The sequence below is a fragment of the Ascidiella aspersa genome, chromosome 7 (assembly GCF_963924565.1).
Source record: "Ascidiella aspersa chromosome 7, kaAscAspe10.2, whole genome shotgun sequence".
NCBI classification, from domain to species: Eukaryota; Metazoa; Chordata; class Ascidiacea; order Phlebobranchia; family Ascidiidae; genus Ascidiella; species Ascidiella aspersa.
The window spans coordinates 18,199,254-18,212,363 of record NC_139453.1 but is presented as its reverse complement, the minus strand read 5'-3'; the positions used below and the strand labels follow the sequence as shown (position 1 = coordinate 18,212,363).

General features: G+C 32.9%; 1 protein-coding gene across 1 annotated transcript in view; it reads left to right on the top strand.

Moving 5' to 3' along the window:
- Positions 1–13,110, top strand: part of LOC146138124 (bromodomain and WD repeat-containing protein 3-like) — a 62,656-nt gene that overhangs the window by 34,043 nt on the left and 15,503 nt on the right. The window contains exons 15-27 of the mRNA XM_083393354.1: positions 1,383–1,581; positions 1,649–1,832; positions 2,298–2,442; positions 2,517–2,627; positions 3,601–3,738; positions 5,145–5,221; positions 5,555–5,692; positions 7,136–7,227; positions 7,286–7,460; positions 10,274–10,423; positions 10,567–10,666; positions 12,434–12,604; positions 12,668–12,882. Of these exons, the coding sequence (XP_083249480.1) occupies positions 1,383–1,581; positions 1,649–1,832; positions 2,298–2,442; positions 2,517–2,627; positions 3,601–3,738; positions 5,145–5,221; positions 5,555–5,692; positions 7,136–7,227; positions 7,286–7,460; positions 10,274–10,423; positions 10,567–10,666; positions 12,434–12,604; positions 12,668–12,882 (1,895 nt within the window). The remainder of the gene's footprint in view (positions 1–1,382; positions 1,582–1,648; positions 1,833–2,297; positions 2,443–2,516; positions 2,628–3,600; positions 3,739–5,144; positions 5,222–5,554; positions 5,693–7,135; positions 7,228–7,285; positions 7,461–10,273; positions 10,424–10,566; positions 10,667–12,433; positions 12,605–12,667; positions 12,883–13,110) is intronic.

The window sequence follows — 13,110 nt, the reverse complement described above, 5'->3', positions numbered from 1 at the left end:
GGGTAGGCTTCCAACCGACTTGGTTTTCCCTAACGGATAGGACTTATACGGATTGTCGTTCTGTCCAATAAACGTCTCGAGAAAGTAAAGTCATTCCTATCCTTAGCAGCTACTTTGGGGATTGTGTCCCGATCTAGTCTGCGACATTTTTATTGCAACAACACCAGATAAAATGGCTTCACATAGGTAAGTTGACCCAAACTTCGAAACAAAAGTATCTTGCTCATCACTAATTTTGAGACTTAAAGATATGAAGAACTAGCATTATACTAGAATGATGTTAACTCAGAGCCGTCAAATGCAGTCCTTAACTTTTTAATCAATTCTTCTTGGATATGCACAGGCAGAGTAGAGAAATTGTAATTGATCGGATTTCTCCCTATTATTAGATTTTATTCATTACTATTCGCTCTGGAAAGTAGTGAGTTAGTTCTTCTAATTTGCACATATGTTTTATGACCTATGCTAAGATACTTATTGATTCATTTGCTCTGTTTACTGATGAGAGTCTTTTGAACATGACAAAAGCATCCTTCATCAATTGAATTTTTTACAACTTTAACTCTCCCAAAAGCTTCAGGCGAGTCATACAGTATTTCATGATAGTAGTTTATCTCCCATGCACAGATAAATTCAGTGCATTTAATTTTATGAACGCCTCTATAAGGCAAGCGATCTACAAAAGAAGGATGACTGATCTAAGTTCAAAAATCTTGTCTTTGCCTGCCAAAGAACTCTGCTAATTCTCCTCACACTTGAGCCAGCGCACATCTGTATGGTATAAAAGTGGTGTGTAGTAGGCTGACTTTGAAAATGGCCTTGTGTTTAACTCTTTATTCACAAAATTTTTAGTTTACCATTTTGATAGCAATAGTTAATGCTGATTGTAGATCTGAAGGAAAAGTTCGACTTGCCAGAGCTTTGAGGTGTATCATGCAGTAAACTAATGCACAGGGAAAATTGTGCAAAACCATACTGAATATAATCATCATTTCTTCCTCTTTTACTTGCTTTTTTACAATTTTCTTGTTGAAATTATGATTATAAGCAGAAATAACCCTGCAGCTGTATGCTTTCAAAATGAGCCACATAATAAGAAATTTCAAATAAAAACAGAGCTTTTTATGACATCACAGCGACTTGGCCTTCTAGCAAGAGATATTGTAGTACCTTTTTTGTTTCAGCTTTAATCAAAGCACACAAATGTACTGTAAAAGAACTAAAGAATTTAACGAATAAAACTTTTTTTACCAACTTTGCAATTTTCCAAATAGCTCTGTGATCTACCTCTAAATGCTTGTGTGGCCCACCGATTGAGAACCCATGTTAAAAAATATTTTTCCAATATTAGTACTTTTTTATTGTTTTATTTTTTATTTTAGAAGCTACTGTCACGGTGCACACATCCCCTCCGTTATCCCAAATTAGAAATCCCCTGATTGGTTTACGAAGAGAAGGTGAAGTAGCAGGGGTGCGACAAATGCATAGTAATGCACCCCGCAGTCAAATGGCTTCTGCAGCTGATCTTATGGCATTGGGTCATCGGGTTCTTGTACCGGTTGTTCCAAAGTCAAGTGCCAAGTATGGTTCCTAGTATTTTTATAAGCTATGAGTGTAATAATTATGTGCTAAAATTATGTTATTTTAGACAAAACAACAAGTATTATCAAACACAAGGAGAATATGAATTGCAGGTTTACCGTAACAATCAACAACTTGCAAACACACAAACAGCTAAAACTGTGTCTTTGAAAAAGTTAATCATTCCACAAAAGACAAAACATTCTAAGTATGTTGCAAAACAAGAAATTCTGATGAAGCAAGAAAGTTTGGTATGTTAAAATTATTTTTACCTTCAACTTAAAATAATATATATTAAATTAATCATGGATTTATTTTATTCGTTGTATTGTGATTCTTTAATCTGACCTCTCTAAGGCCGATAAAAAATTGTGTTAATCACAGTAAGCTGCAATTTATTTACATGGCCTCAAAACTAGTTATTTTATTGAATGTTTTGACTGAATTTGTGCCTCCTAGCAGATTACCAAATATGTTTAAAATTAGTTCTTACGGTCATATACAAACAAATTATCAAAATCAGTTTTCTCTAAAAGTCCTTCCTAAATGTATAAAGTGATCTTTATTAAGACACTATTAAATAATTAAAACACATTTCTGAATAGTAAAAGGTTAAACTAAAAAAAACAAGTAATTGTTTATGTTAAATAACTACTCGTCAAATTTAGATTATGGTGTGATGTCAACTAATTTTTCTAATATTGTTTGCTTACTAGCAGCCATCGTCAGGTGAAGACGATGAAAGCACTGATGGTGAATTAAATTGTAATCTAACCAATTCCAGAAGTGTTTTGAGGACCAACAGATTCGTTAAACTGCGACATAACTATGGAACAAGACTAAATATACTAAGGGATAGCGGTAACTTGTTATCATTAACTTGTTATTATTTGGTTTAAATTTACCACATTCTAACTGATTTGCTTTATCCAAAGATTTTGATTCTACGGTTACAAATGAAAGTGATGATGAAGCTTCACACAAAAGTTTGAGTTCAAATGAAAACTACAAAAGTCCTGAGAGTGGAAACAATAGCACTGCTTGTGGTGCGGACTAAGTATTTAATTAGTGTTATTGGTCATAAAAACATCCGTCATGAATTTATGTGATAGTTTTAAAAAATATACAATTGTACAAATTAACCAAGAATTTTATTTGTATTTTACAAGATTTATTATATAACTGTAACATGCAAAACCAAAGTGTTTAAATCATTTTTTCGGAAAAATATGTATTTTTCATTGTAAGTGTGGGCACAAAATATTGCTTCATAAAAGAGAACATAATATACATGGATTAGAATTTACTTTTGTGTAATTAGCAGTTGATTTTGTTAAAACGGTTGAACCACTTTTACATTATTTCAATTATTCAGCTCAACAAAACATGTTTAGCTAAATCATGCTACAGAATCTTTTTGTCAATGTACTATGAGATTTTACATATAAAATCCATATAAAATTTGACAGCAAATCATTGTTTTAGAGAATCCAATATGAGTCAACATTATAAGATGAAGTTGTTGAGAAATACAAAACTTTTGGGTTAAATGTCACACAAATTGGCAGCTTTAAAAGCAACATTTTTTTACCAGTCTTGTGGCAGCAACCAAGATTAGCTTTGTGATCACACAAACTTGCTAAAAACATAAACCTTTTGCAGAGGGAGCGTTTATTGAAGAGTGTGGTGTTGTCCCTGGCACTGGACATGCTCTGGCTGTGGCACAATGTAGGCCATATTTTGTTTGAATTTTCCAGTACATCCATAATATGGAATATCGGTTCTGTTCCGATTGGCCCAGAAAATATAATGTTACTAATGTTCCTCTAGTAGTGTGGTAAATTATGGACATTACAGTTCAGAAAGTTCCCCCCACCCCCCAATAATTAATCAGAAAAAAAGTTGCATTGGCATTTTTAACACTATTTTTTCACTGATTGTTGTAATGACAGTTGGCCGTAATGAGACAAAACTGCTGTAGTTTAAAAAAGAATATTTTATAAAAGCTTGTTTTTTTAGGGAATGATGATTCTTTTAATTCCCCAATGAAAAATCTAAGGAGAAACAACCTGAAACAAAGTGTATCCTCTAATTCTATATGTTCATATCATTATGACTCTGATGTCTCTGAAAGCACTTCATCAATTTTGGAGGAAGGTATTACTTGTGTACTTATACTTGATTTTAATGTTTTTCGGCTCCCCTATTTTGAACAGGTCAACTTTCTTAAAGGAAAAATGATGGTCTTAGAAATAAAAGCAAAATAGAAAACACAAAATATTAAATTTAAATTCATTATTTTTCTGTTCAGTCGTAAGGGCTTCACACATGAGGAACACTGTTTGACTTTCTTTTCGTGAGTAACCCGTTATTGAACATTAACACAAAAGCACATCAAGTGGATACATTGCACTATAGATGTCTCTAACTATAAGATAGTTTATGATTTGTGCAAAATGTGTCCAATCAGGTCTGTCTCCATGTGATGGATGCCAGCACTATAGAATGCCATTTGAAAACAGCTAAAATCGTGCAAAATTATGCATACAGCACTCAGAAAATGATAGGTTATAAAAGCCTGACAAGACAATAGGGGAATGGGAGTCAGAGGATGGTGTTGCGACTATAGTTACTTAATCTATAGTTTAACAACTAACTAAATCTATAGTCGTCATCAACAAAAATTGGTATTTTACCAAGTCGCATGTGAGTTGTATTCCTAATCTGATAAAACATCTTTGAACAATCACCAAGACTTATAGCAATCTAGAATATATTGTGCTAGACATTGAGTACCAGTATTATCAACTATAACCAAATTATGGAATATGTTTTAAGGTTAAACAAATCTACTTAGGATTTGCACGTAACGAAACTGAGAATTCTATTGTTAACCACAGACCGCAAAGGCTGACCTAAAGTCTGTTAAAAATTTACCAAAAAGCAATTTGCTATGTAAAACAAAACGTTTCGCATGCGCAGGTGATAATTGGCAGACAGCAAGGCGCCAGCCAGAACTATCTGGATAGATAATTGTTTCTCAGATAGCGACAAGTTTATAGTGGTAAGATAAATAGGGTTTGTGGATGGCACAAGCTAACAGAACAGAAATCTTGCCAGCCTTCTGGTGACAAGCATTTTGGCCAAATTTATCTTTTTTTCCTGTTTGTAAAGTTTAATGCTGTGTTCGCCTATTAACCTTGCCATGCTTAGGCAATAAATAAAGGAGGATTTAAGTAATGGTTAAAATATTTTAAATATGTTTAAATTTATTGCCAAAACTACACCTGGGTATTTCTGCTGAATTAGTTGCAGGGTTGTAAATCCTGCAATATAACATATTTTATCAGTTTTTCTTGAATTGCATCACACAACATTAGTAGTTCTCGAACAATGGACCATGATATAGTCAGGATATTACAACAATATTAACTTTGTACTTTTTGAAAACAATAAAACTTTTGTTACAGTTGTTAACAAAAATACACATTTAGTTGGTGATGACATCTCATTCTGGCATGCATGATATATTCCCTAGTTAATATCCAATAATGTCATTTCAGAAAAAAAAGCAACTATAAATAATATTTCAAATGGATCTGTATCAAAGATGGCAATGAGAGCGAGTTATGGAGCCCAGGTTTTTATTTTTTAATAGCTATTACTTATTTTTGTAGATGAACAATAGTAATCTTGTAATTTATGTACTGAAGCATTACACCCTAAACCGAAATATTGAAGCTCATGTTCAAAAAACTTCAAAAAATGTCTAATAAATAAACTGCAAAAAATCTTAGTTACCTTGGTAAAATGTAAAATATTATTATTACTAATATGTAAAATTCTAGCAAATAACTCTCAGTTTAATTTGTTGTCCATTCTACTTTTCTAATATACCACAAACATTTAGTATTTCCCATGTTTGGTCAATTCTATTTGGGTAAGTATTAATTATAATTATTTATTTAATCAGATGAGATGCCCCTTCTCAGTTATACCTGGAGTGATGCCTCCGGAGGAATACTTGCCCCCCAGTTGGATAACACAAGTAATTCCCAAACCATCTCCCTACTTACCTCAATTTGGCGATGAAGTTGTCTATTTGAAAAAGGTGAAACAACAATTGTGATTTTCAGCTCGATTGTTGCATTTTAGCAAGGGTTATTTTTTGTCGAAACTGCACTTTTTGGTTGTTGTGTTTTAAATGTTTTGAATAATGGAAATTTGAGTATTTGTAGTTTATGTTAAAGTTTTGACATTAAAGGCCAGACAACAAGGTGAAACAAATTTTAACTGGTTTGTTGGTGATTCATGGCAAGAAAGGTGCCAGGAACACCCCCAAAAAGTTCTCAGAAAATATTCTAAGACATCATAATGACATCATCCATATTTGTTATGGAGTACAAATTCAAATTGTTAATAGACACTTGATAGTCTCATATTAAAGAATATACTGCGGTTAACAAAAGTCTATTAAAAATCAAATAGTCCAAGAATGACATCATAAATGCGTCATCAACAAAAATTGCTATATATTAAAATAAATTTTGCGTTGAAACTTCGGAGTTGCAACAAATGTTAGCTAAACTCAAGTGCAAAACAAATATTTGTAACTTGGTGATAGCGATAGCAGACATAATCCACAAAGTACTGATTAACAACTTCCCCTACGAGTGTCCTTAAGTAAAAGTTGGTTGTTGTATTCGGACCTAGTGACGGTCTTATTTTATTCATCTGTAACAATACTGTCTAGCTTCAACAACAAAAAACGAAAGCTTTGTTCGTTTCAAAGCGGTCCCATGGAGTAGGAATAATTCATTTTGCTGAGCATTTGATTTCTTTAATAACACTTTTTAGGAGAGACTTTGTGTTGTGAAATGATATAACAAATGCTCAGGAAATAAGGATGACTTATAAAGACCTTCTGTTTTCATCCTTTTCATTGTTAAAATGAGTAAAATTTGCTTGCATGCAGGTTTCAAGGATTGATCAATATTTAAAGTGTCGTTAATTTAGTCAACTTGTTGACTTGTAAGCAGAAGGATTTCCGATAAAAACATTAGTTAATTTTAAGCACATTACTAGTATGGTGGGATTCTGATTAAACATTTCGCAAAATGGTCTGTCCAGTGCGTGATATTGGCATGCTGCTCAGTCTAACCATTTTGCAATATTGACAGGTGACCAACAAAATAACACTTTTAGAATTTATCGCCAGGGAATGCCTGTAAGTAAATAGCAGACAGCACTAAATTTCTTTGTTACCTAAACATCACCGGAAAACAAGAATTTTGCAAGAGTAAACAAATTTTGAGAGAGGAAAGCTTGTTTGTTTATTGCAAACCCTAAAATATATTATAGTTTGGGATAATATTTGAATTGAAAGATAATGCAAATGGCATCATACATAACATCCCAGGCCTTGTAAAAGTCTTCCTTTTTTGCTTGAGAGGCTGTAAATATAAATATTTGTGTGTGTAGTTCCAACTCATAAACAGTATGATTAAACTTGTACCAACTTCATTTTACTAAACATTATTATTCTTTTTTCAAGGGCCACGAATTATACATTAAAGTTATTCAAGAAAAGAAAATTTGGGATTTTGGTGACTTATCAGATATCTGTTACAACAAATTAAACTTGAGGTAACAAAACAAATTCTGGTTTCAAATTTTGTTATTGATTTTGTTTTTTCTATTAAAGTTCTGTTGAGACATGTCTTATAATTGGCATGGAGTTTGAGGTTGGTCCACCGACACTATGCATGTTGACATTGAAGCGTTTCAAAGACTGTGACATTTCATATGAAGAACAAACTTTTATTTTGAGATTTCATGACATGCCTGATGTTATTGATTTTTTGGTGTTACGCAAGAAGGTATATATTTGTATGCATATTTTAAAACCTTACAAAAGCTATCATGTTATCAGGTTTTCTTGATTCTCTAAAAAAAATAGTCCAATTTTTTTAAATGCTCGCACTATGTAATTTGTTTATTGGGACTTTTATAAATTGATGTGAAAGTTTTGACACAATGTGCACATTTCCAAAACAAAGTAAAAAATTTTGAACAGACAATTGGGAAAAGTGTAATTTTTGGAAATTTGATCTAAATTTATTTATTTTTATAACAAATGTTTAGATTATTTTACTTAATAATAATTAAATTTTAGAAGTTTGGTTTATATAGAAAACAGAACAAGCATTAGAGACTTACAAAATCCATTATGATTTTGCCCGTTTTTTATGCTGAAAATTTAGGCGATACATGCAGCCGTTTCAAAATGAGAAAATATTAATATTTATCAACCACCATATAGCTCAGGGGCGGGCAACTTCTAAAGTCGGCGGGCCTGATATGGTAAATGAAGTACTTGGCGGGCCGGATTCCTAATCAATATATTAATTGTACTGCCTTAGCCTACATGTTTTGTCGCATAATGGCGGCTAATGTTGTACTCTTTAAACACGGCAACACTTTTATTGCACAGCAAACATATTGCTTTCTTATACCGACTTGAGTGGAAAAGTACATCCAATCCAAGGGAAAAAATGTTGATTGTAAATTCTATCTAATTTGGGAACAAAGCAACAATACCTAAAGCAGAAAACTCAATAATACCATAGTATTAACACCAACGACATAATAAAACCAAATACGCAGTAATACCCATGGCAGAATAAAAACTTAATGGTCTGAATAAGACATAAATCTGTCGGAATAAGTCCTAAATTATTCCGAACAAGGCCTAAATGGCCGAAATAAAGCTTGAAACTGTAGGAAGAGGATATGGGACGATCGGGGCCATGGGTATATGGCATCGACCGTTTTGGTGTCGAAATTCGGGCGGTGAAGGACGCCGTTATGGCGCCGCTATCTTGGCCTCTGATTTTCTGGCCCTGTTTGGGGTTATTGAGGGTTGGCATTATTAGAAAAGTTATAGTGATGTACTTAGGGATGTGGTTTAGGGTTAGGTAGGCCATTTAGGTCTTATTCCGACGGGTTTATAACTTGTTCCGATTTAGACGGTATTAGGCTACGACTATTAGGTATTAGTCTTATTTTGATCTTATTCCGAGCTGCGTTTTATTTCGACGTTGATGTTGTTCGTCTTTAATTTTACCCAAAACAAATAACTAAAAACCAACTAACAGCCACTACTAATATTTGACTAGTAAACAAGTAGTGGGGGGTCGCGGCAGACTGTTGCCGCGGGCCGCATTATCATGTGAGACCGGAAACTATCTGCGGGCGGCTGGACCTGGCCCGCGGGCCGTATGTTGCCCGCCCCTGATATAGCTAAACAGACCTACATAAAATTAAATAGTAATGTAGACCTCAGTTTGATTTACTCAGTTGGTACAAAACAAAAAGATAAGATTTTTGTTTCGCATTATCACAATTAGAAGTCCTCCTTAAAATACCTATGCAAATTTTATACTTGGCTCTGGCCGTTTAACTGGAACGACGACTGTGATTGCCTTTTTAGGTCAATATAGAAATGCTTGCCAAATGAAAGTAAAACTGCAAACACACAACTTTTCTATAATCGAAATTGAGTACTTCATATGTGCCTGGGTAATTGGAATATATAATGTTCTCATTTTCACCGATATAATGTTCTCATTTCACTTCAGAATGGTTGCGCCTAGTTTAAAATACACCGCCTTGTCGCTGTAGCGACACATTTTTGTTCTTGGTTTAAATGTAGTGAGGCATCAGCGTTTTCTGGGCGACCAATTACTTAACGTCTTGCAATAACCCTTACCTAATAATTAACTTATGGCAAAACAATTGTTTTCTAATTTGTCACCCAGAAAAGCCTGTTTTTAGCACATCTACTTAAATGTTTTCTGAACAAAGTTTAATGGGTATTCAGTATTCTTCTTAAATGACAAATCTAAATTCCCTGTTGGCAATCTTGACTTGTTTTTTGGGTCTACGTATTTGGTAATAATTTGTCTAAACTGGTTAAAAACTTTAGCAACATTATTATAAAATAAATGTGTGTTGAAAACATAATTCTAAAATAGTTGTGAGAAGACCTTTCAGGTTGTAACTTAATTGTTTAACCATGTATTGTTGCACTGTACAGAAAACAAGTTGCAAGTTCAGATAAAGGTCTCTAGAGTTGGTGCTTCGGCTTTACATTATAAATTTATAGCACTTGCTTGCTTTTAAATATAACCAATTTTTTTGGTTTTCACCTTTCCTGTAACGCCATGTGTTGCATTTATCTAGTTTGTTAGCCAAGGGGGGTCACAGAGTATTTAGTGTCAATGGAAGGGGGCCAAGACTCCTGAAAAGTCGAGAACCACTGGTTTATGGTATGACATATAAACAATACAAAAGTATTTTGGTTTAGTGTTGTACAAAAAAGGTCCAGTCTTTTTGGGGTTTGGTCCAGGTTTAATTTTAATTTTAGGAGCAAAGAATTTTGTTTAGCTGAGGTTTAAAACAAAATCAAATTTCCCAAGCCAGTTAAACATATAAATTATGCTTTACCAATGACGGCTATCTACTTTATTGGTTTTAATAAGTAATTGCATTAAAGCCAATTCCATAACAGTTTTCAGCATGTTGTGAAATGAGTAATGCTCAATTTGACATATTTGTTTGAATTTTAATTATCTTGAAAAACAATGGTTCAATTTTATTTTGTGTATATTTATTAATGATTTTATTTTAGTATGAACATAGCATAAAAGAACATTGGGATGTTGGACAAAGGTTCCGCTCTGTCATTGATGATGCATGGTGGTATGGAACAATTTCAGAACTTTTACCAAAACAAGATGATGATTATTTTCAATGCTTTAATGTAACTTGGGACTCTCAGGTAATTAAACTTTTTTATTTTGTTATATTATTTAAAAACAGTTAAAACTGGTGAAGTTTAACAGTTAAAAAATTTTTTTTAATCAACCAAGTATTCAAATAAATCAGAAAAAAAGAAAGCACACATCTTTAAACTTTTTTTAGGAAAAGGAGTCTATGTCTCCTTGGGATTTGGAAGTAATACCTGAATCTGAAGAAAAGCATCTGGATTTTGAAAACAATGATGGACAGCCAGATGTGTGGGGTGAGAATATCTTTGCTAACTATATAGCTACTTAGAATACTGGTTTGCAGATTTGTTTGGGAGGTAACACTAATAGCAGTTTGACATAAAAATGTTTTATAAATTAAACAGTAGAAGAAGTAAAGCATGTACCACTAAATACAACAATCTGTACATGTATAAAGTTTCTGTAGTTGGCCAACGTTCTTATGACACTACCATTATTCTTATTTTAACCATTGGCCAAATCATATATTCAGTCAAAATTTCCTTGTTTAATAGAAATAATAATAGTGGCTAGTTTTTCCCTGCTATTGTATGTTCTGAGAATGACATATTATTAAATGACAGAAACCAGTGTTCCCAATAAGTGCATTTTTTGCACAAAGTTTATGCACTTTAAAAAAGGGCACAAGTAAGCTAAAAATTAATGTTGTTTCTTCATAAATTATAATCTCCAGTCGCCCACTAAATCCAAACTTGATTGGCCATTGGCCACAGTAACCTTTACGCCAGTACCCATTGTACCACTGTTTGGGGTTAGTGTGGGGATAGTAGGGATTAGAAATTGGGTTAGGGTTAAAATTATTAGGGAAGTTAGTGATGTACTTGAGGGTGAGGTTTGGGGTTAGGTAAAAAGTTGTATAGGCCTGATTTTGACCATTTAGGTCTTAACCCTTGTGTCAGTACCCATTGTACCCCTATTTGGGGTTAGTGTGGGTGGTAGGGGTTAGAAATTGGGTTAGACTTAAAATTATGTGATGTACTTAAATGTGGGGTTTTGTTGTTCTTATTTTAGCCTTATGGCTGGATTCTATATTAACAGGATACTTATACACTGTTACCCACTTTAGACAAACCTATACATTATATATTCTCCCCATTGATGCAACAAGACAAAAATAAACAAGTATGTTATAATTATATAGCGGTGCTCACAGTAGAAAATATATTTCTTAGGATTCTAATCTAAATCTGCTTAATTTGGTGTAAACATACTGCTAAAAGTAATTTAAAAAGCTTTGTTTTTCTAAATGCCTACTTCTGGAGTAATACATTTATATTGCTTTATAATTTCCTAACAATACACTACTCCTAATCATTATTATGCGAAAACAGGAATCACATGTTATTGCCGAGGAGCTAGCAAAAAGCAGTATATGTATAGATTTTGTAATTTTTTGTAAAATTTCTATATGTAGAGATTTTGTAATAAAGGTTTTTAGTATATTTAAGAATTTTGATGTCTGCGGCTTTTCGTAGCTTAACATTACATTGACAATATAATCATGTGAAAGGGGTGCTGGCCTATATATTTCCGCGTTGCTGTCACAAACTTGCAGCATAATACAAAAAGCGCTGTGGGGTACTTTAGATTAACTTTATATATATCAAATAATAGCTTTTGATATCAAACAATAGAATCTAGCGATTTATTGGAATTCTAAACAGAAGTTCAACTAAATCAAATGTTTTTACAAACTGTAATTAATCATTTTTAGGTAGTCATGCATTACAATCCCAGAAAGTGACTTACGCAATATTACATTTCAACAAGAAAAAAGTTCAATACAAAGGATGTTAACATGCTTAACATCTGTTAAAGTGGTCTTGGTGTTTACTAAGCTCTTTGTCTCCTTAGATAAGATAAATCACTCACAAGACACCTTGGGTGGGTTTAATAATGTGGAGCTGTTTTTAAAAAAAGTTTCATATATTGGCAGTTTTATTAGTGGGATTGTGACTCACTTTTACTTTTTTTATAATTTTGCACAATTATGTTTGAAGGTCTTCCTATTGATGATCTTGAAATGCATGAATTGTTTCGCAGTCGTCAGCTACCCAAGGAATGGTGGGGCAGGGATTTAAGCTTAGTTGAAAATCTACCTAACACCTATCATGTTGTTGACCAGGAAATAAGTAGAATTCAAAATGGTTTTGACTTCATATTAAAATGTGGTAGGTGACATTTAAATGTAAAATTGTACATCAGTATAATTTATTAACTGAACTGTCTTATAGATATGTTTTTTCCATTTTCTGGACCGGTTGATTTGAAAGTTTACCCAACTTATGTTCTTGCTGTTGCATATCCTGTTGACTTAACAATAATAAACCTAAGACTCCAAAATCGCTTTTATCGCCATTTATCATCATTGGAATGGGATGTTAAACAATTAACCCTTAATGCACTTGCATTTAACAGAGAAGAATCTGAAATTGTGAAGACTGCACAGGTAATTGAAGTCGCAATTGTTGAGACTTTTTACTGGTCTATATTTGGTAAATAGATTTATTTAGTTAATTAATTAAACATGCTATATTAACATTTTTAGAAGAAAGTCTAAACAATCTTACAATTTTTATTACAAATTAGTGAAACACTATAATTGTGCAGAATAACATGTCAACATATAGTGTTTGTTACTGGACTGAATTTTCACGTATTTAACATGTGCATTATT